The sequence below is a fragment of the Anopheles stephensi genome, chromosome 3, assembly GCF_013141755.1.
Source record: "Anopheles stephensi strain Indian chromosome 3, UCI_ANSTEP_V1.0, whole genome shotgun sequence".
NCBI lineage: Eukaryota > Metazoa > Arthropoda > Insecta > Diptera > Culicidae > Anopheles > Anopheles stephensi.
Genome location: NC_050203.1, coordinates 43,458,389 through 43,480,771, shown reverse-complemented (window position 1 = coordinate 43,480,771; position 22,383 = coordinate 43,458,389). Strand labels below are relative to the sequence as shown.

General features: G+C 40.9%; 4 protein-coding genes across 7 annotated transcripts; 1 reads left to right on the top strand and 3 right to left on the bottom strand.

The window, feature by feature from the left end:
* Positions 1 to 846: 846 nt before the first annotated feature.
* On the bottom strand, positions 847 to 5,111 carry LOC118510944 (pleckstrin homology domain-containing family F member 2). 4 transcript variants are annotated; one of them, XR_004906083.1, is made up of 8 exons: positions 4,829 to 5,083; positions 4,159 to 4,425; positions 3,927 to 4,052; positions 3,751 to 3,857; positions 3,462 to 3,599; positions 3,269 to 3,382; positions 2,866 to 3,038; positions 847 to 1,212 (listed from the first exon to the last, which is right to left on the bottom strand). XR_004906083.1 is itself a non-coding variant. In XM_036053382.1 (7 exons), the coding sequence occupies exons 1-7, from the start codon at positions 4,842 to 4,844 to the stop codon at positions 1,177 to 1,179; spliced, it is 804 nt and encodes a 267-aa protein (XP_035909275.1). In that variant the 5' UTR covers positions 4,845 to 5,111; the 3' UTR covers positions 847 to 1,176. The 4 variants fall into 4 exon arrangements, 2 of the variants coding, with proteins under 2 accessions (XP_035909275.1, XP_035909273.1); XR_004906085.1 differs by lacking the exon at positions 4,829 to 5,083 and adding an exon at positions 4,671 to 4,777 and having other exon boundaries at positions 888 to 1,212; XM_036053382.1 differs by lacking the exon at positions 2,866 to 3,038 and having other exon boundaries at positions 4,829 to 5,111.
* Positions 5,112 to 6,343: 1,232 nt separating this feature from the next.
* Positions 6,344 to 8,783, bottom strand: LOC118510943 (GRIP and coiled-coil domain-containing protein 1). Its single transcript, XM_036053379.1, has 2 exons — positions 8,388 to 8,783; positions 6,344 to 8,298 (listed from the first exon to the last, which is right to left on the bottom strand). The coding sequence occupies exons 1-2, from the start codon at positions 8,503 to 8,505 to the stop codon at positions 6,389 to 6,391; spliced, it is 2,028 nt and encodes a 675-aa protein (XP_035909272.1). The 5' UTR covers positions 8,506 to 8,783; the 3' UTR covers positions 6,344 to 6,388.
* A 284-nt stretch (positions 8,784 to 9,067) lies between these two features.
* LOC118510942 (armadillo-like helical domain-containing protein 3) lies at positions 9,068 to 11,972 on the top strand. The gene is made up of 6 exons (XM_036053378.1): positions 9,068 to 10,003; positions 10,090 to 10,251; positions 10,320 to 10,532; positions 10,592 to 10,812; positions 11,035 to 11,267; positions 11,342 to 11,972. The coding sequence occupies exons 1-6, from the start codon at positions 9,255 to 9,257 to the stop codon at positions 11,894 to 11,896; spliced, it is 2,133 nt and encodes a 710-aa protein (XP_035909271.1). The 5' UTR covers positions 9,068 to 9,254; the 3' UTR covers positions 11,897 to 11,972.
* Positions 11,973 to 12,705: 733 nt separating this feature from the next.
* LOC118510945 (V-type proton ATPase subunit D 1) lies at positions 12,706 to 14,378 on the bottom strand. The gene is made up of 5 exons (XM_036053383.1): positions 14,144 to 14,378; positions 13,947 to 14,064; positions 13,503 to 13,866; positions 13,337 to 13,431; positions 12,706 to 13,260 (listed from the first exon to the last, which is right to left on the bottom strand). The coding sequence occupies exons 1-5, from the start codon at positions 14,182 to 14,184 to the stop codon at positions 13,138 to 13,140; spliced, it is 741 nt and encodes a 246-aa protein (XP_035909276.1). The 5' UTR covers positions 14,185 to 14,378; the 3' UTR covers positions 12,706 to 13,137.
* Positions 14,379 to 22,383: the final 8,005 nt, after the last annotated feature.

Below are 22,383 nucleotides of genomic sequence, written 5' to 3'. Positions count from 1 at the left end.
GACATATAGTGTGCGTTGTAGGTCTCTTCTGGATCTCAGGAGCCCGGTGGAGCCCGAAGTAGGCACGATATTCTCCCAAAACAGTGCGCCTTCAGATTTCGTTGCTTACGTTGCTATTCGAAGTTACGATCGTGCCAAGCTAGCAACTCCTCGGTAGCGACTCGAGATCGTTGCCGGCAACCAATACTCTGCTTCCGAGTTGTGTGTTTCACTGCACTGCTAAGATATGGATCCGAAACCTCTTGAAGGTCAACACAGACTCTTTATACCCTACTCAATACGTTCCCGGCGTACATAACGGTAACACGTCTTTCCAAATAGCTGAATGGAATCTGGGAAAGTGGATGGCTGAGTTAGAGGCGGCTGGCAATCTCCCTTATGTACTGGCTTCCTACGGGACTTTAAACAGCTAAGAAACGTAGCCTAGCTTAGCCCTCCGAGGAGCCAGGGGGTAAGGGAAGAGCATTTGCAAGACACTCCCCAATACAAGCGCAACGAACAGAAACCATGAAATTTGATTCGGCGTAAAAGATATACAGGAACATGGCACTCAAGACTGCCTTCCTATTTCAATTTTTTCGTCTCAGTTTCTCGGCTTAATTGCTAGCACAGTCTGTTGTCTTTGTTAACTTTCTAAGACTACGACAAAGTGCCGTTGCATGAAACATGTACAAAGTCTCTTGTTCCAATCTATACGTCTTGAATAAGTTTTGATTGAGTGTTCGGAAGATAAAACTTGCATAGTCCACACAAAAAAAAACACACACACACACACAAACAAGCAATTAATATTACATAATAAGACAAAAGTAAAATATATTTCATATTGAAGAAACAGCATACAAGTTACCGAAATATCTATATATTTTTATTCTTCTATTTCTCTCATGTGACTTAAATAAATCAAAAGTATTAACTTTATTCCTCTGCTGTTATGTTTGAAGTTAATCTTTCATTGTAATTAAAAGTATAACATGTATGATAAGATACCCAATTAATTTAACCATTATCAAAATGAATATATGAGTGCACAACAAATGGAAATTGGTTCCAGTTTCATATTTTGCTGCATATACGATTATTGGATGCAGTACAGAATGTTCTCCCGAAAATGTACTTACTAGCACGAGTGCGCACGCATTACGCTATGAAGGATTCATTAAAGCACTTACAGTGTTATTTTTCAAGTTTACCGTCGGCGTAAAACTTGGGCTGAAAATCAAACAAACAAAAACAAGAAACATGGATTACTTTTGAGGAAACAAACTTCACGCTGTTGTCAATCAAACTATAACACGCACGCAAAACAAAATATGATATTCTCGAATGTCGCATTTCCAATTTCCTATCTGTATGAGAAAAAAAAATCTGTATGATGTAGAAACAACAAAGTACAATTTAAATAGAAGATTATTGCATCTACACATACGTACAAATTAGACCAGTACAATCTAGCATTCAGGGTTTCTCTTTCAATCGGTTTGAGTTCGCTGCTTAGCAGGCACATATTAGACATGTTGTCTATTTATTCAGCCTAGACATTCAGCGTATCACAATAGACAGAAAAGCCATATAAATATATCGATAAAGTATATCGATATCAGTTGGCTTGGCATAATTGGTAACGTTTTGTACAGAACTGATGAGGAATATTACGTTCGATATGGTGAGGAGTTCGTTACTGGATGAATCATCCAGCTTGTATATCCACTCGTGCCGTGCGTGGAATATGTGTGAGTAATCAGACCCATATTCCAACATCCGTGGCCGTGCCCGAAATTCGTAACCGTTTAGATTTAAGATATTGTTCTTGTCACAATTTCTAACGTACATCAAGTTTCCGTTCAAGACACACATTTTTAACGGCGAAAGTACGGTTCCTACTTCTAATTCAACCAAAACATAAATGCGCGACATTTGATCGAACCATACATTGTTTGTGTAGCTGATTAGTATACATGCATAGTGAAGGACAGATATCAGACAAATGTGGACAATAATAGAGGAAATAAATAGCACCGCTTTCCAAACACGAAACCAAAACCAAAAACACTAACGGCCGTAATTTATAACTCTAAGTCGCGAAGATTCTATTGCGCAGCATAGATTAAGTTCATTGAAAAACACAATACAATTACACATACAACATCAATTCGAATATACGTTTTAAGCAGAGTAGGAGTAAAGCGAACGGTTAAAACTAGTCAAAAAAAATAATTCTATATCAAATAGAAACGTTCTTCCGTAACAGCCATCGGAAACATGAAAGTAATTTAGAAGTCTTACTTTAAAATAAATATTTCAAAAAGCAGCATTTTTTAATATCCGTTACATTAAGGTTCTCGATTGATCTTCGCTTGCTACTGACGCGTTGGGATAGGAATAACAACAAGAGCATCCCAATGTCGGGTTCATTTCAGAGCCAAACTAAACGTTCATATGGGTTGAGGAGAGGAGAAATTGAAAGTAAAGACCATATTCATATCATGGTACATTTACAAACATCCTTAGCGTAAAGAATTAAGTTTTTCCTTCATTTTGAATGCTTTCGAGAAAGCCACGAATTGATCATGAAATGATGGTTGCTTTATTAAGGTCAGCATAATAAAGCTTAAAAATATGCAGTCTTTGATTGACTAGAAGACACACAACTTGAAGCCTTGTTTAGTTGTTAGACTACTTCTGGCAAAGCACACAAAGAAAGCAAACAAAACAATAAATCAAATCAAGCTATACACGCTAAATTATTAGAGCAACACACAAATGCATCACGCAGCGTATCACACAAAAATCACGCATTCATAGGATAATACACAAGTATGCCTTTTGATCATGGTACATCGTCGTTCATAGTACATATCTAACCTTTGAACTTTCAGGAGAATTACAGCAAAGAAAATAAATAATCATGTACAACCTTCTATTTACGGTTTCGTTAATATCAAAGCGATGTTTCTAATTGATTTGTTTTTTGTTGTTGTTGCTTGTTTTGTTTATTACACACATAACGTTGCATGTGCGTAATGCATCTTAAAACTCTGAGTTGTAGAATAATCCGAGATGCCAACGAATTCATAACAGTTAGTAAAAGATACAAAAAAGAGAATAATGAAATATTAGAAAAGATACGCATTATTATGTTGCAGAGATAGCTTATACTACAACACAGGTAACACTTTTCTATGCAACGCATAACAATTATGTTCAATGTCAGAATGGTTTTTAGATCAATGCAACAATATAACAATTACAATCAACTTATACTTACTTCGTCGTGGGTAACATTATCCTTAAGAGTTTCCTCGTCGTCTCCAGAATCGTCTTCGCCAGAACTTTCGGTAGAGTTTGCTGGTTTGTTGTTGTTGCCGGCATGAGCTTTATTCTGTAATATTGGTTTTTATTGCAGAAAAGTACATAATCTAGAATGAACAGCGACGTAAAAAAGGGCTTTCGCTACTTACTCCATCCCGCTTAATCGAGGTTAGGTTATCGTAGCAATCGAGACATACGCGCAGAGGCTTATTACTTTGACCCGGAAGAATGAACTTTTTCGATGAACAAGGACCGCATACAACCGCTCCGCAGTTTCGGCAGTGATGCTATGGGACGCAACAATGACACATAATTATGAACAATCATCCTTCCGTGCATTGTAAAGCGTGGCGGATGTCGTTTTACGACGAACTGCCGCTGTAGCTTTAAGATGATTCATAGCAAGCATAAATAAATGTTTGTGCTTTATCTACATACCCTTCTGTTGATCATAGTAAACTGAGTCTTTTTACAGTGCATGCAGATGGTTGCTTCGCTGTCGGGAACCCATACAGCAGCATGTGTTTCAACTGGTTTTTTCCCGCCTGTTTGTGAATAAAAGATTATCATGATAAGAAAATGTAACCGCTTCCATACCCTTGCTGCAAGTATACTTTTGCGCAACAAATCTTCGATGCACTTGTTGATGTGTGCCATCCATTCTTGCTTTTCTGTTTGTGTCGCAGCATACACTGCGAAAGACTTCGTGGCTGTACGTATCAGCCATCCATTCCGATACTCTGCACCGGAAAGAGAATGCGAAGAGCAATGATGCGTAAGTTATTGTTATTGCTGACAAACATTCAACATCTCAGTTATCACAGTTACTTAACAAAAGATACTTACGCCCATTATCTTCTAGCGCCTGTAATTGAACTTCCTCGAGTGGAATTAAGTGTTGCTTGTTGTATTTTTTCTTGCCAATAACAATATTACCATAAACCAAAATATCGTTAAACAAGAAAAATTGTCGTGCTTTGGGGCGCTTGCGACACATCTTTGTAAGAACACCTTCGCCTACAAGTACACGTCCAGGAAGGAATAACGGCTGCCCGGATGTTCCGAAACAGTTTTCCACCATCTGTATCCGCCGAGCATTGGCTTCGCTGTTAACTGTATGCCAAAAAAGGGATAGAGAGCACAACAGAAGAGAATATTATTTGGTGTCTACAATTCAACGTTTTTTCACAATTTAATCAACTGCAAACTACTGAAAAATCTATTTCCCGTGCAAAACTTTCTATTTCTGCTTCGTACATTTGTTGTCAAATTCTTGTTATTTGACAAAGTGATATTGGTGAGGCCAGGCTATAGCAAAATGGGTATGAATCATATTCATACACCATCATCGTCATTACCGGACTACATAGTTAAAAACGCTCAGTTTCGCGTTGTACACTAAATTCTGCTGGACGAACATTCATCATGGGTTGAACTAGATTAAGCAAGATATCGCATTCCCCCAGCACACACAAAGAACAATCATGACAATGTTGAATCCAGCAAAATAGCTCACCTAACTTGTCCACCATATTTGAACAGCACTGGTGTCGATATATTTATAATTCTCACGACTCCGCACGAAATAAGCAACTGTATTTACAATTAAACAAAATAAAAACAAACGATAACCAACTTTAGCTGGGCCAGGTATGGAAAGTCTCTGCAAAAACTTCGAAGATAAATAAATTATTCGTGCTATTCCAGTGTTTGGTAAATTCCTCTGTCGCTGCTGTTCTGCTGACAGCGACGAGTGCAGCGATTCGTGACAATGGGACGGGTCAATAATTTTACTCATCTATGAGTGATAGCTCGCCAAACAAATCTGAAGCAATTTTTATTCGATTACCACTTGCATTAAGATATGTGCAACAGCGAATTATGAACGCTACAAATTAAGGCAAACAAAATTAAAACATAAAAATATAGAATGGAGAAAACTTAATCCGCGTCTACACAATGCACCCAACGGCTAAAGTCTGAATAGATGCCCTCCTTCACCACTCACGGACACTCATGTTTGGAACTGAGTTACCCAAAAGGGTATGTTTTTCAGACTTTTTACTGCAAGTACTTATTTATTTATCATTTATTTATTATTTTGAAATGTTATAAGTAATTATTACAACGATTTCTCACACTTTTGCTTAACTTTTACCTAAATTTAACGTAACTCATTAGCGAAAAGTGAGTGCCGTGAGTGGGGGAGCATCTATTTAGACTTTAGTCGAAATTTCGCCAATCCGGGTAGGATTTTAAGCGAAATCTTTTTGAAATCTCGCATCATATAGCCTGGCTTCTAGCCTTTTTCGTCCAAAAATCGCTAGAGTTACCACCACCAGCACCTTCTTCGACGCTTCTACCACTCTCTTCTCCACTCCTTTCCCCTCGATGACCAAGGAACTGTTATGTCAGGTTGAGAAATGTCAATTTGCTCTAAACAACTCTACCTGTTATATCCATATACCTTGGTCTGTTGTGCTTTTATTTTTCTTTTTTTAACATCGATAGCTCTCTCAATTCACCTTGAGAAATGAACAATCGAAAGAAGAAGAACAACATTTATAGCGAGATGTAAACAATAAAGCTGGAAATAGACAAAAGGAAGTCTTGTAGCTAGAGCAATGGAAGTATTTGCGAACAATCCATATCCAGGCAGAATGGTGTCCTAGGCAGTAGCGGCGCCAGCCATCGGGCGGCAGGACTGTGCGCCGAAATCCGCCCGGACCGATTGCCCGTACGCGGGACTTGCTATCCAGCTACATGTTTATTCAAATCAAGGAAGTCAACAATAGTAGTTCAAGACCCTAGCAGATCAAAGTGCCTATGATAGTTAAAAAACTATCACTTACGAAACAGATAAAGAAACTAAAAAAAATGAATTAGCAAAAGACTGTAGAACTCCATGACCATAAAGTATAACTGTAGTTCGTAATACTAGATGGCTGTTTAAGAGTTTTCTCTCGATTTTAGTATGATCACTATCAAGTAAACTTAAACCTAAAAAAACAATTGACACAATCGTTGGTGATAAGTTAGCGGATAATTAACTGGGCATATGATGTGCTCCATATATTCAATGTTTAATATTGTTTACAGCTTGAATTTCATTTTCATCAAACTTTAAAACTGCTGCTATCGCATTGGTCATATGTTTCTTACTCTCAGTATCGCGCGTTAAAAGGAAACTGAGCACAACGTTTTTCAAATACTCTAAATTTGATCCTTCCAGGTGGTTATTGTTTCGCAAGCGCTCGACGTCCCGTTCTAGTTGAGATATTTGCTCTTTAAAGTTTTCTTCGATCATAATCTTTTCTTGTGCAAGCTTCCGCAATGTAGCTTCCGAAGCATTTTTCGAAGTACGAAGGGCGCTGATTTCGACATTTTTACGAGCAATTTCCTGGGCATAATGAAGTATATGCTGATGTTCATCAGCTAAAGAAGTAAATGGCGTTAGTATTGTAGCAGAATCATTGCTAGCATTCCAACGATTGTGATCTCCTTTCACGTTGCCCATAGGTTCGTTACAGGAATCTTGTTGCCGGACGGAGGAAGACGATGATAGGGAAATAATTTCCAGCGAGGTTCGCAGCGTTTTGATCTCTTCGTCCTTTTCGTCCATTACCGCAAGCGAACGTTCGCGTTGTTTTTGCAAAGAATCTTGAAGATGGCCGATCTGCCGCTCGAACGATGCCTGCATTGCGCTTAAAGCTTCCCCATGTTTGGCAGATTCGTTTTTAAAGGCAATCTGCTGTTCTGTTAATTTTTGATGCAAGTCCGATTCTAGCTGGGCAGTCAATTGTTTCTGTGAGTCCAGCTTTTGTTTCAGCTGCGTTACACATTCTTGGCATAACAACAGTTCCTTTTTCAAACGCTGATTTTCTCCCATTGACTGCTCGTAACGCCATTTATAATTTTCCAGCTCATTTTGTGCATCCAGCTGCAACTGGACAACGACATTGGAGGGAAAATTAACATCAGCCGCCTGTGTGTCACCAGTTTCTTCGAGACTCTTAGCAGGATGGGCTGCAAACTGTGTCTGACGTGTACCGTATCCATCTTCTATGGACTCACGATCAAAGTTATCGCTTGGCATGTCATTGCTTTCTTCTGCACACTTTGTTTGCAGACTAGCAATGGTGCTTTTCAGTTGCAAAATGTGTGCCTTATCCTGCTCTTTCAAGCGATCATACTTACCAACCATTTCGCTAAGCTCCCTTATACGGGATTCAAAGTTTGCTACACGTTCTTCGTGAATCTCTCGCAATCGTTTACTGTTTTCCTCCGCCAAGCGTACACGTTGTTTTTCGTCTGCTACAGCAACTGCATACTGTTTCTTTAGATTGTTCATTTCCTTTTGCAAATCTTGTAACGATTCTTTTAAATCCATCGAGTTGTTCGGATTTTTTTCCGCATTTATGTTCATCGAATTAACGTTCTTTCCTTCGGCACGTTTCTTCAGCTCCGCCTGACGGTCGGGGATGTTAAGTAAAAATTGCGTCTTCAGATTAGCCAACTGCAGTTCCAACTGTTCGTTCAAGTTGCGTTCATCATCTAACCGTTTCTTGAGCTCTCTTATCTTCAACGACTGTTCTTCGAATTTTCCACCATTTACGAAACGTTCAACAGGCCCATTTGTACTAGCCATGCTCGAGTCTGCTTGCGATTGGTGTTCTAATATTCTGATACGCCGTGTCAATTCCTCTATCGTTGCATCCTTACTTGTTAATTGTTGACGCAGCTGATTTCTGTCACTCTTCAACACTTCTTCGATACGATTTCGTTCAGCAGTGATAGTGGCCAGATTTTGCATTATTTTTTGGACTTGTTCATCATTCGACACCACCGGCAATTGTTTTGCATCAACAGCTTCTTGTTTAACATAAGATGTTTTGTCTGCGCTCGCACTATCGGCACTGAGTGTCTGTAAAGATTGTTCTAAGGCTGCCTTTTCTTTGGCCAAACCTTTATAGGCTACGATAATGTCTGAAAAGCAGAATAAACTCGATTAAAGCAATAATGACTATGGCCTTGCGTAATCGTATTGGTACAAGGCACAGCAACAAACGACATACCTTTAAGCCGACTTTCATACCGATTGATGTGTTCTTTTTGAGAGCTAATGATTGATTCATATTCCTTCAATTTGTTCATTTCATGATTTCTTTTCTCCATATTGAACAGATTCTGCATCCGACGGATTCACTAGACAAAAAAGCTGGAGTTTATCAACAACCAAACTCTCTTACAGATGCAATGGTCCAGATTACGCTGGATTGTGCTTAAAACACAATTTGCACAGCGCACTATCAACACGATAGGATGGATGCTTTTACTATCACTCATCGAACAAATGTAGAAACGTTAAACTACTGCGTGTGCCACATATGTACACTGCCAGTCGAGTTTAATCCCAAACGTATTGTTGGTAGCAAAGTGTTTCTAGCGGAGCTGCCTTTTGACTTTTCCCATGCAGCACATTGCAGAACAGAGCGTTCCCAATTACAGCAATTCCCTGAATACGAAATAGCATATTAAACAATTCTTTGAAGTAAACCATTGTAATGTTGTGCTTCCGACACGACGGAAAAAGTTCCTCCCAAATGGCTTTGAGAGGCAGAGGCTGGCCTTAAAACGAAGAACAAGCTGTAGCTGAAAAAAAAGTCAAAATAAACTTCCTCATTTAAAATGGAAATACAAGTTTGCTCGTAAGCTGTGTGCTTCTTTTCAGCGTATATCGAGGCATCACAGTACACAACAATCTGTCTCCATGCATTGACAGACTGCCACAAAACGATTTGTCAAACCGTATGGTCGATAGCAGTTGTAATCACCTTGAAACGTAATCAACAAATAGTGTGGAAGCGTATTTCGCTGCAGATAAACAAATTAGAAAACTTTTCCTAAGTTTGCATCAACATATCATAACCGCCCCAGCTACGATGGCTTCAAGGAAAAGATCTGGATCGGGCACGAAACGGCCAAAGGAAAAGGTGGTCCACATTTACGAACTTTTGTGTCGCGGCGAGGATCCGAGAAAGCAGAGTGCACAGTTTTGGGAGGAGTTCTTTCTACTGCAACCGAACATGGAAACGTTGGAAAGCGAGTTGCTCAAGCTCACTCCCGAGCAGTACAGTACTGCAAAACGAAACATACAACAGTTTTTCACCGAATGCATAAAAATCCTTCCGACCGGAAGTCCAAAGCGAATACACAACGCACTGCAAACGATCGGAGTGTTCATTCATGTGCTTTTCCGCAAGCTTGCAATGCCAGGTACATGTGGCAACGCGAGTGATTCCAGCAACAGTGGAGGACTCGGTGGCGTTCCCGCTTCGTTTATTACCATAAGCGACATTGAGGATGATATGCGCGAACTGATGAAGCAGCTTTACGAAATATTGGCCAGCAATATTCCGTCCGATCGTCCGAAAGATCTTTGCTTGAAAACGTTGCTTATCATTGCAACCGGTATGGATAATGTTAACGAAAATTGCCTTATAGAGTTTATCATCGGGCAAAATATGTTTGAGGTGTTTAAAACGATGCTAAGCGACTCCAGCCTGCGAAACCTACACGGGCACGATGTGGTTACGCTGTTAACAATATTGGTTAACTATCGAAAACATGAAGGAAGTAATCCGTACGTGGTAGAACTATCGCTGCTAGCGGACGAATTTGCGCTGAATGGGTAGGTTGTCGATGCATTTTATTTGTACCCTTTAAAATGTGCTATCCTTCTATCTTGTTCTATTAATTGTACCCATCTAAACGCAGGTATGGACAAGTCATATCGTGTGTATTGACAATGTTTTGCAAGCAGCATCTTCTGAGCCTTACTGAACTTCCAACATCATCGTCGTGGTTCTCATCACTGTCGAGCATTGTCGGCAACATGTTCATTTCCGATGATTTGTGCTATAGAAGTCAGCAGATTCGGTTTGTAGAACCAAATGAAGGGCTTTTCGTTTTGGAGTTACTATTGTCATAATAATTGCATCTTTCAGGGCAAACAATGCACTTCTGCTGGCTCTTTATGAAGCAATACATCTAAATAGAAACTTCATCACAACTTTAGCACATACGCAAGCGGACTCTACTCCACCTTCACCGTGCAATACGTTAAATGTGAGTGATGGGACTCCAGATCTATCGGCGGCAGCCATTCTTGATGCTTCACAATACTCTACCAATCTGTTTGTCGCTTTGTTTCAATACTGGTAAGTTTCGTAGAGCATTGTGTTGGCTATAATTAATTTGCCTCATTTCATGTTTGCAGCTCAATCGTGATGCAGGATCATAAAAGCGATTTGAGTGCAATTAATTTGAAGCTTTGCTTGCTTATTTTGTCATGCATAGCTGAAGATCAGTATGCAAACTCGATGATGCATGACAATAATCTTACGTTCAAAGTTTCGTTGCACCGAGCGCATATGAGACATAGGAAGTTAACATCAGAAAAAGTGTCCAAACCACAGCCGTTGGCAACCACCTTGCTTGGTAAGTAATTTTGTTTTCACGATTGTATATCCATCTCATGGCGTTTCTGTAAACGGCAACAGAAGATACATTTTTCTAACTGTCGTTTGAGCAGATTTATGCCACTGGTTATGTAGGTGCAAGTCTATAAGTAGGACAAAAAGATCAGTTAATTTAGTATGAAGATGTTTAAATGCAGTAAAGAAAAATTACCAGACCTTTAAATCCATTGGTGTTTTGCAGATCTTCTGGTGGAGTTCATCGTATCGCATTTGCTCAAAAAGTTCCCAATAGAGCTATATCTCCTGTGCATTGGGATAATACATCGTGTTATTATCTACCAAAAAAGATGTCGCGTGCGAATAGCATATCACTGGAAAGAACTGTGGACGGCAATGATCAGTTTATTGAAATTTCTCATCTATCAAGAACAAAATCTTATGAAGAGATGTAACATTTTCGAGCTAGCTCTACAGGTAAGCACACAAAAACAGCGCGAAACTTCGGTCGTTGTGATTGAACGTGAATTTTATTTGCTTCTCTGTTTAAGGTGGTAAACATTTTCAACCTTTTCATCACGTACGGGGACACTTTTCTTGCCACAACAAACAGTTACGACGAACTTTATTATGAACTTAACCGGGAGGAGAAAGTGTTCTGTGAATTGCACGCAATGGTACTGAGATACGCTTCGATACAGGATTGTGATTATAAAGAAGATTCGATTCGGCTGTTGAACGCACTGTCCAACATACTGGCTATCATCAAACACTTTCAGATGAAAATCAAAGAATGGCTTGCTAGCCAGAGTCTGTCGACACCCACCGAACAGCAAATATTGGAACAAATTCAGAAAAACTACGACCTTACGCTTAAACTGCAAGATAGTCTTGATCAGTACGAACGATACAGCGAGCGACCAAAGCATGTGTTATTTTTTGCCAACCTTATGAAGGAAGTTATGGTAGATACGAGGAAAACTGTTTACTATTTAGTGAAGGAAAGCAACAAAGGCCCATTTGTTGAGTGTTTGTGCGGCGCAGTGACTGATGGACCAAGTGCGGCCGAAGGTGCAGAAGTTGGGATGATGCATTCCTCCAGTTGAAAATAATGGCGATTCATTGTAGCTAATGCTCAGTTTTGCATCTATATGACAGCTAATAAAGTAAATATCTGCTAATCAAACCTGATTGCGTTTTCTACCGGCGTGATGTGTAATCCTTCCTGTGTGCATGTGTCTTGGGAGTATTCGTTCATTCCGCGTCGATACGTGCAAGGTTACTGAATCCCTAGTACACCCGCTTTCAGTCCCACGCAACCTACAGTTCAAGGTAATGGCTATCTATTGAGGCTTTTTCGTCTTCATTGGCACTACAAACTCGAGAGACCTACGTACGGGGAGGCGGTCTGCCGCGTGAAGTCTGGCGCCGTTATTGCCTCGGTCATCGAGCAGGGAGGGGGGGGGGGGGGGGTTACTTATATATGTAAAGTAAGTTATAAGAAAAGAGGTTTACTTTAATTTATTAAATGTCTAATATTTACCCATTTGAGTTTTCTTGCCTGGATTGTATCTAGTTCTAAGAACTCTTGTTCTTATGCTGGAACAGAGAAATCTCAATAAGGAAATGCCCATCTACCTTAATGGAACATACGTCACTGAACATTCCACTAATTTAAAGGTTTTTAAAATTCAAATCTCAACGGAAGATTGGCAAATTAAATCGAACGTGGCATTGTAGCACTTTGTTATATGCCGCTGAGCGTTAAAATCTAAACATACGAATTTTTCGAGCGCAAAAACAAAATTATGATTCATAATTGTAAATTACCTGCTATGTTAACGATATTTACCCTTTATGAGCTGCAACGCTCTGTTTTGCTGTGCAAAAGGATTGAGAAAGAAAACAAATTATATTTATAGACTACATATTTTATAACATCTATATTTTATCCTTTCCATCGGTGCTTGAATACAATTTAAATTTCATTCTATGTAATTGTAAGATTGCACAGTGGTAATGGTTTGCAGGCGAAAATGTTGAATCTTGTGCATTTATTTACGTTATACCATTTTCACTTGTAATGCAATACATGTGGTTCTCGAATCGAAGCATTGCAAAAGAGAACCTCAATCACACACACACATACGGATGCAAAAAATAAAGTTCTAGAAACATATACAAATCATATAACAATTCAACAGAACATGAATAAGGCGAAACTATGATCGGTTGTGTGAATACGCGTCTGCTTGCGCATACCGACTGCAGTATTGCGTGTAACCAGACAGGGAGTGAATTTTAGTCGCAATCAAATCGCACTGTGGAATGCACGGCTACGAAGCTTTTAGAACAGAATATCATCATCGCCCTCGTCTAGGATGTTAGCCTGGTTACGCACATCGATGCCTTCCTGCAACAGAGCTGCCCGCTTCTCCTCTACCTTTTTCTTGGCAATACGCTTTTTGTCCTGTTTGGTAAAGCATAGCATGTATTAAATCATTGTACATCGATTACCGTACTTCGCCGCTTTCGCAGAAACCAACCTGAATTTTCTTCAGACGATAGAATTCTTCGCGTTCCAGCTCATCCAGCTCTGAGATGATGTAAGCCAGCGTACGATCAATTCTTGGGATAATTACTGGAAGTGATACGATGATAAACTCAGTATACGGTTGGGTGTTACATTGTCGGTAAACATATACATCATACCATGTTCAATCGCATTTACACGACGGTTGGTGATTTTGATCACTTCGTCTAACGTGACGAACGATGTTTGGAGCGATGCCAGCTCCACTAGCAGCTTAACAGCGCTTTGGTAGTTCTTTTTCAACTTCTGAAGCTGTTGTCCACCCTTTGCCAAACCGGTCAGTTCGTAGGTGTCCGAGCCATCCTGATAAGACTCGAACACTGGCAGCGTAACTCCAGCAACGTTATCCTTCTTGGTACGTATTTTGATCTGGGCTTTAGTGACATTTTGTAGCACGACTTGATTAAAGTCACCGGAAGCAAACTTCGCCTCTGCCAGGGAAAAGGCCGCCTCTTTCATTACTTCACCCATCAACGTCTTGGTCTGTAGAAAATAGTAAAGTGAGATAGTTGGAATGTAGATGTAGGGGCTGTACGCATTTGGGACAGCGTGAATCGGCTTACCTCGATAATTTTACTTAAAATCATCCTAAAACGCATCTGCAAAGCATCCGCTTTCTTTTTCAAGAGCCCGTGTCCCTTGTGGGCACCAGCAAGGCGAGCCTTCATTTGCATTTGAGCGCTGGAATAGGAAAACATCACGATGCGCAGATGCAATCTATTGATATTCCTGAATGCATTTACGGCACACAAATACGTACCCTCGCGACGGGAAAATCGGAATTCGATCCTTGGACGACATGCTGAAAAACCAAGATTTTATTCAAGCTCAATCGGAATCCCTCTGTTGAACTGTTTCGCTGGACGTTCGAAGAAAACAATCACGGGTTGCAAATTTCAGGCTCTTCTGGTCACAAGACCACATAACAACACACTCATACAAAACATAGAAAAGGTTGGTTCGTTGTAAAACTTGACAGCAAAGCAAATTGAACCAGAGTGTATACAAAAGAGGTGCGCCACAGTGTAGAATTTGTGACAAGCTCGGTTGAGCTTGGTTTAGCTAGGTTTACAGCGTTGACAAATAGATGGCGTTACCTTCGGGACGGACGAAGCTGGGATTGTACAGAACATTTATTGTCCCAGTACTCGCATACGCCTCTGAGACATGGACTCTGTCCAAAACTGACGAAGCCCTCTTAGCCCAGTCTATGGCAGGAGTGCTATGGTACCAGGGACGTGTTCCCCGGCGGCTGGATTGGATGATCGGAGGAAGCTGGTGGTTGGTGACAAAAGCACCAGTGGCGTAGCGGATGGCTGTATGGTAGACGGGTGCTAATCTCTTCTCGAAGGTTGCTCGCTCACGGGAAACAATCTCGATGCCGTAGAGTAGTTTGGATAGGAGCCAAGCGCTGATGATGCGGTTCAGGGTTGAGCGGGAGGCCCGAGCATCCGGAACAAGTTCAGCCGGTTGTTTGCTTCCTTCTTGGCCCTGTTGGAATGTGGAAGAAAAGAAAGCCTACTGTCGAAGGTTACGCCGAGTATGTCGGGTATCCGTGTGTTGGGAATTGTTGTGTTGTTTTATTTGATAGGGCGTCGGATATTGCAGAAGGAGTGTTTGCAGATATGGAGGATTTTAGATTTGGTGTGTGATATTTCGTAGCCCGTCCATCTCGACCACTGTCGAACCTTGTCAGCTCCTGCTTGCAGGTGTTTACGAGATTCACAAGCAGTATTAAATGAATAGGCCAGGATATTATCGTCTGCATAGAGATTTGCTTGGATTTCTGTGGGAAGGGAGCAAAACAGGGATACTGATGAGAAAAAGGGTTGGAGAGAGAATGGCCCCTTGCGGAACACCATTCTCTTGTGTGTAGGGGTTGGATAGTTCGGTTCCTATTTGTACTCTAAATGTCCAGTCCGTTCAGGAAGCTCTCAATGAACTTGGTTACAAGTCCACAAAGCCCCAACGAGACAGTTGTGTAAGGATGGCATGACGCCAGGTTCGATCAAAGGCTTCGGAAAGGTCTATGTGGTGGTCTCTATTGGTGGCTTTATCTAATAGATCGTTCAGCTTGGCAAAGTAAGTTTCCGTACCTCTACCCGCCTGGAACGCATGCTGGTTATTGTTAAGAAATTACGGTCTTGTAGTTCCTGTGTTAATCTACGGTTTACCATCCTTTCCAACACCTTAGCTATACAGTTAAGGAGCGAGACCGGACGGTAACTATCTATTTCATTAATGGGTTTTTTGGGTTTAGGAATCGGGACTTTTAAACTACATTTCCAGTCCGCCGGGATATTTTCCCTGACATTTTCTGAGGGGCAAGTTTAGTTCAGCTATTGAGAAAGGTCTGTTGTATCTATGGTTAGTGGAATCTACTTGGGGAAGTGGGATCTGTTTTGCAGTTTGTTTGTGACGACGGAATTGTGGAAAAAAGTTGTCTGTAGCTGAAACATTTGCAAATGTTTCAGGTACTTCCGCGGGAGGGATGGTGATAGAGGGATTGGTTGGTAGGTTAAGGGTAATGGGAGCATAAGAGCGTTGGTTGCGGCTCGAGAGCACACTCACCCGCCGCCAAAGCTCCTTACAGGTCAAGAGAGGGTCGACATCAGGTTGACGAACTGATTCCAACTACTCTTTTTCGCTGCTCGGATTGCTTCTTTGGCAAGGCGATTGGCTTCCCGATACCGTTCGGCTAATATGGGTGTGAAAAAATTATCGGCAATATGGCTTGCGCGGCGGAATCGGCGTAGAGCAGCGCGACGGGCTTTGATAGCCTGCGCGACTGTCTCATTCCACCAGGGGACATTTCTTCGGGGGGATGTATTGCCTTTTGTACGTGGGATACTAAGGGATGCTGCTATTTTAATGGTTTATACGAAGCGGGAAATGGGAGGGTTTTCCTAAAGTGGAAGATTGAAGCGGATTTCTGATTGATACCTTTCCTAATCAGTCTTCTCATACTTCCAACGAGAACGTACTGTTGTGTGTCTGTGTCAACGTCTATGTGGAATTGAGGTGCCATAGAAGATGACACCGCACAGTAATCCAAGGTAGAGCTTTTCCCGTCGGAGGGGGAAACGCGGGTTGGGGTTTGGTTGTAGAGGATTTCTAAATCGGCAGAAGGAAATATGCTATTTAACAGGTTGCCACGGGAGTTGGTAAGAGGACAACCCCAGGTGCTGTGTTGGGCATTAGGATCTTCCATTGGATCCCAGGAGGATCAATGGAAAAGAGAGCTGTGAGAGAAGGGTAGGAAGGTCGTTTTGTATAGGAAACAACTTGAGGGAGGGAAATAGATACATGTAGAGAATGGTTGCTTTAAGCGGGGATGCAATTTGTACGGCTACTGATGGGATTGAGGTGGTTAATTAATTGTTTTAGTCGGATTGTGTTTAAGCACACCCAAACACACATTTTGGTGTGGATGAGTAGGATTGATATTGAAATGCTAGTAATATTTGTTGAAAGGAGTGTTAGAAGTATTACAGGGTGTAGCTTGAGTTTCTTGCAGGGTGATAATGCTGGGATTATGTTTGGTAATGAGGAGTTTTAATTCGTATAAGTTGTTTTTGATGCTTCTAATATTCCAGGCTAATGCAAAAAAGGATTGTTGGTTAGAGATATTTGATGGGTTTTGGGGGTCGCCGGTAATAGGATGGGCAGGGGATTCAGATGTGGGATGTGGTTTAGAAGCGATCAAGGGGAAAAAAATAACTAGCTAGGTTTTTTTCTTTTTCTTGCTAAGAGTGGAAACGGAGGAAGGAGAAGGGATGGTGGAGGAGATAGGGATATGGGGAGAGGGAAGGATAGGGATGGTGGTGGGGGTGGTTGGGGTTTCCTCTTCCGAGGAGGGAGAGCCCTTATTCCTGCGGGCTCGCTTGCGGGAGATGGATGAGGTGGTAGAGGCAGTGTCATCTGTATCAGTCAGAATTGTGTCGGTTTCTGATTCTAGTGAACTTTCGTCTTGTTGTTGTTTGTCTGTTTTGTTCATATGTTTTGTGGGGGATAATCCCTCCCGGGGAATAGTAGGCCTGAGATTATGATGTCGGGTCCAGTAAAAAGGTTTAAAAATGTCCAGTCAGTCACAAAAATTACAATAAACACTGCACAGAAAAATTGTGTCTACGTCACCACACACACTGATTTATTAATAATTAAGTGTTTTATACTAGAACTGAAGAAGTGCAGAGCTGAAAGTGGAAAAAATGTTCCTTTAGTTTATTGTTTGGCATTGGAAGTGGTATCATAGTCATCAAACAGGCCCAAAAATAGAGTCAAATGGTGGTTATAATTGTGTTTTTTTTCTGAGGGCATCTGCCGTTAGAACGCTCGGTCATGCGGTAACAACCTCGGCGTTCATATAATAAACCCGCAACAACACAGTGGCCTAACCATCTCCAATGCCTTTGAAAGGAGGCTGCTTATCACTGAAACCAAACCAGAAGATTCGGCATTTAAATCCCTCGGAAATTCGATTGTCCATTTTGCAATCTCAAAAACGATCTATCGCAATGATTTCCTTGTATAATTTTGAGTAAATTAATGAAAAATACTACATCTCTTTTGGTACTAACATTGATTGTTTACACTTCGCGATGATAGTTGTTTTTCTTCTTACTGTTTTTTTTTCATCTTCCTGAAGAGAAACCCGAAACTGATAAGACGCACACACACACTCTTAAATTCGGGTGTTTCATACACGGTGACAGGCCGTTTCGACCCGGTTTAAACCAAAACGCGACAAGATTGTGCACTGGGATGCATTCTTCAATTTACATACTTTGTGTGATGCTTCTGGATTAACAAATCCTTCTGGCTGCTCCATGCATATTTCCTCTTCTCCGAGGTCTCCTTGTAGAAATGCTGCATCCATCTGCAGCATTTTCAAATCCATGTTGACAGCCAAGGACATTAGATATCGCACGGTAGCCAATCGAACAACTGGTGCGTAGGTCTCGTTGTAATCCACGCATTTGACTTGTGACAAACCTTTTATGACTAACCTGGCTTTGAATCTCTAGGTAGCCCATGAGTGTCGGACTTCTCCCTCAACCGGCAAAAAGTATTTTTATCTGTTGTATGTTAAGTCAAAACTAATTGTAATTTTAGCGAATAAATCGAACGTGAAAACACAGAATACAAAAGTGTTCAATAGCTTCTGCTTGATCTCCAATAGCATCGTAGTATTCTGCATCGCTATCATCATTCTGAGCTTCATTCGTCTCCAAACTTTCTATTTCTTGATCTTGTACGACAGGTTCAAAATGGAATTCACCAAGACTAACTTCAGTAGAAGTTTCTCCAAACTCAGAAGCTCGCTCCGTTGAACACTCGTCCACAAATATGACACCCCAACTAACGATAACTTTCTTAGTCTTTATTTTTGTACTTTTAAAATGGTATGGATTTATTATCTACAATGTAATATAATACATAAATTAGTACACTTATAGAACAATAACAAACGGGATTAAAATACGTCCGTCGTACGGGCCGGTCGGGAGCGAAGAGACCGAAACTCGTCACTCTCTCGCTGATAGCGCGTATCATCAGGAGTGATCGGCTTATCCGTCGACCGATCGGCAATCGCGACACAGGGTGTTCCCAACATCCCCCCTCTTTAATCACGCTGGTACGACTCCATCCACTGCGGTTGTCTTCGAGCTCGCGAAGATCGGCGTAGAGGCTGTACCGGCGAAGGTGATCCGCTATCTGCTGTTTCAAAACCAGGGGATGCAATCGTTTCCGTACCCATCTCTGACAATGGAGAAGTGCATAACAATGAGCCGGACGACAGTGACAATGACGATGATGATGATGACGATGACGATGATGAAGCTGGCGATGACGATGATGAAGCTGGCCCTGACGATGATGAAGCTGGAGATGACGATGATGATGATAATGATTATGATAATGAAGCTGGCGATTGTGTATCTGCATCAGAATGACATTCTTCCAGTAAAATGTCTAAGGCAATCGAAGTCTGCTTAGCATACGGCTGTAAATCCTGTGCCTTAAAATCAGTCTTGTTGTTGTCAGTCAATCGCGGCCGTAACTGGTTGATGTGTGACCGCCAACATTTACCAGCAGAATTCACCACATGGTACATCACTTTTCCAATTCGCTTATCAATAATAGCTGGCACCCAACTCCAGGTGTTGTAATGATATTTCTTCGCATACACAGATTCACCAATGTTAAAACTTCTGGTTGAAAACTGTCCATCATCTTGATAAGGTGAAGCTTTTACAGGTGGGCGCAGCAGCTCTAGGCAAGTACGAATCTTGCGACCAAACATAACTTCTGCCGGTGTTTTCATGCCTTCCAACTGCTTATTAGGTGTACTTCTATGTGTTAAAAGAAACATGTCCAATGCTTCCTGCAACGACACCTCTCCCACCTTAATCTTTTTTAACGCTCTTTTGAACGAGTCCACGAACCGTTCAGCCTGGCCGTTGGACCTCGGGTGGTACGGGGCAGTTCTGATGTGTTCAATGCCATTGGTGTTACAAAAATCAGCAAATGCTATGCTCGTGAACTGCCTTCCGTTATCGCTTACGATTGTATTTGGCATTCCCAGTCCTGCACACAATCGTCTCGAAATAGCAACAGTTGAAGTAGCAGATATTTGTGAGGTGGGTACAATCTCTGGCCATTTGGAATGTGAATCAATGTTCAGGAAATACATGTCTTCAATTGGCCCAGCGTTATCAAAATGTCCCCTTTGCCAAAGTGCATCCGTTGTTTGCCAAGGTACCGGTGAGCTTAGATTTGGAGACTTAGCCGCAGAAGCGCACGATTTACAGCATTTCACTATATCCTCAATATCTGCATCTATGTTTGGCCAATATACATAACTTCGTGCTATTCCTTTCATGCGCTCAATCCCCGGATGTCCTCGGTGCATCAACTCAAGTACATGCTGGCGCTGCGACAAAGGTATGATTAACCGGTCTCCAAAAATAATGCAATCCTCAATTGCCGATAAAGAGTCACGTCGCGCGTGAAAAATTTTCAGCTCACGGCCTTCTAGCCTCTTTGGTCATCCATTCTGGATGTACTTTAACAACACCCGCAGCACAGGGTCTTTGCGCGACTCGCGCACAACGTCTTCAAAAGCTAGCGGCAATATCCTCGCTGCATTCTTTACTAAAGCTCCTATGTCGTTCTCAAGCTCGATGCAGGCAATTACAAGGTCCTCTTCAGGTTTTTCGTGTCGATCCATTAGACGAGAGAGCACATCAGCATTTCCAAATTTATCAGTTTGAAAATACTCGATATGTTCAAACTGATAGCGCGTATCATCAGGAGTGATCGGCTTATCCGTCGACCGATCGGCAATCGCGACACAGGGTGTTCCCAACAATACCGAATATATATATATATATATATATATATATATATATATATATATATATATATATATATATATATATATATATATATATATATATATATATATATATATATATATATATATATATATATATATATATATATATACATCGAAAGCCGTCGTTTGAAAATCAGGTATAGAAGGGGTCTTATTCTATTATCCGTCACTGTATATTATCAATATTTGAATGATGCTACCATTGATTGAAAACACTGTGTCAGGGACCTTGGAGCGCTCGTTGAGCTTTGATGACCAGCTAGAGAACATTGTTACATGAATCAACCAGCTCCCTTATAGGCATCGTGGCACGGGATCTAGGCGATCTGAAATCGGCCAAAAGACTCTATTGCTTCTTTTTTTCATGTTCATATTCGTTTATTAGTTATCTAATCTATTAAATCGTCAAAATCATTGTATGTCTCCATCATTTGTATTATTGGGTCGTTAGCGCTATGGTTCGTTGAAGAAAAATCCGGTCGCAATAGTTGTCGTGGTCTTAATTGTCTACCTGGAGCAAGGAAGTTAATTGTATCCAGAATAAACGGGGCGTCAATATTTCCGCTGATAGTCTTGTTAAGGAATATGCACTGTGCCGTCATTCTTCTATGTTCAAATAATTCAAGTCCAAATCGTAAACACCTTTTCCGGTAGTTAGGACAGGCGACATTACGAGACCAAGGTAATCGATAAAATAATTTTTTTGTAAATCTGCGCTGAATGGCTTCTAATCTGACTATTCTATCTTGTTGACGCGGGGACCAAACTATACTAGCAAATTCAATGATGGGACGAACTAGGGAACAAAACATCGATTTTAAACAGAGCGGATCTTTAAACTCTTTACAAACACGAATGACGAAACCTGATACACGTAGGGCTTTGGAAATCGTCAGGTCAAGACGGATAAGTCTGCTATTTTATAGTCATACATCAGGGGCGTTCTTTTCCTCGAAAACATGATGACGTTACATTTAGAAACATAAACATGCATTTGGTTTCTAGCACACCATACGCAGAATTTTTTTAAACTATTTTATAATACTTCGCAGTCAGCTAACTTAGTAACAGGTACGTAGATTTTTAGGTCATCGGCGTATAGCGATTTGTATGCATCAGGCAGAAAGTTCGCAATGTCATTGATAAAAATAACGAACAAAAGTGGTCCTAGACTGCTTCCTTGCGGTACCCCTGACGAGTTAGAAAATTCAGTAGAAAATGACGCTCCGATATTTACTCTTATAGACCTTATAGACCATATTTTGTTAATTTCGCCAGTAGGATCATATGGTCGATTTTATCAAACGCCGCATGGAAATCAGTATAAACACAATCGAACTGCTTGTTTTTGTTGAAATACGAGTAACAATTGTGTATAAAGCTAACTAGGTTCTTTGTTTGATGCGTAGTTGAGTACGCATCCGTAGCTCATTCCTTGGCATGGTATACCGTTGATTGCTTGTTATCGTATCAAAATGTAGTTAATTTACACATCTCTTCTCTGAAACTGTCCAGACAACCGTCGTTTTAAATTACAAAACAATACGAAGCGAAGAAGTCAGCTGCAATTCGCAGCAGACGTTACTACATTACATTGC

Coding starts and splice junctions, on each gene's coding strand:
- LOC118510942 (XM_036053378.1), top strand. CDS start 9,255: ATGGCTTCAAGGAAAAGATCTGGATCGGGCACGAAACGGCCAAAGGAA. Junction 10,533..10,591: donor GTCGCTTTGTTTCAATACTG/GTAAGTTTCGTA, acceptor TCATGTTTGCAG/CTCAATCGTGATGCAGGATC. Junction 10,813..11,034: donor GTTGGCAACCACCTTGCTTG/GTAAGTAATTTT, acceptor GGTGTTTTGCAG/ATCTTCTGGTGGAGTTCATC.
- LOC118510945 (XM_036053383.1), bottom strand. CDS start 14,184: ATGTCGTCCAAGGATCGAATTCCGATTTTCCCGTCGCGAGG. Junction 14,065..14,143: donor CCGATTTTCCCGTCGCGAGG/GTACGTATTTGT, acceptor TTCCTATTCCAG/CGCTCAAATGCAAATGAAGG. Junction 13,432..13,502: donor TGTAAATGCGATTGAACATG/GTATGATGTATA, acceptor TATCACTTCCAG/TAATTATCCCAAGAATTGAT.
- LOC118510944 (XM_036053380.1), bottom strand. Junction 4,053..4,158: donor GGCGCTAGAAGATAATGGGC/GTAAGTATCTTT, acceptor TTTCCGGTGCAG/AGTATCGGAATGGATGGCTG. Junction 1,213..3,268: donor ATAATGTTACCCACGACGAA/GTAAGTATAAGT, acceptor TTTGATTTTCAG/CCCAAGTTTTACGCCGACGG.
- LOC118510943 (XM_036053379.1), bottom strand. CDS start 8,505: ATGCAGAATCTGTTCAATATGGAGAAAAGAAATCATGAAATGAACAAA. Junction 8,299..8,387: donor GTATGAAAGTCGGCTTAAAG/GTATGTCGTTTG, acceptor TCTGCTTTTCAG/ACATTATCGTAGCCTATAAA.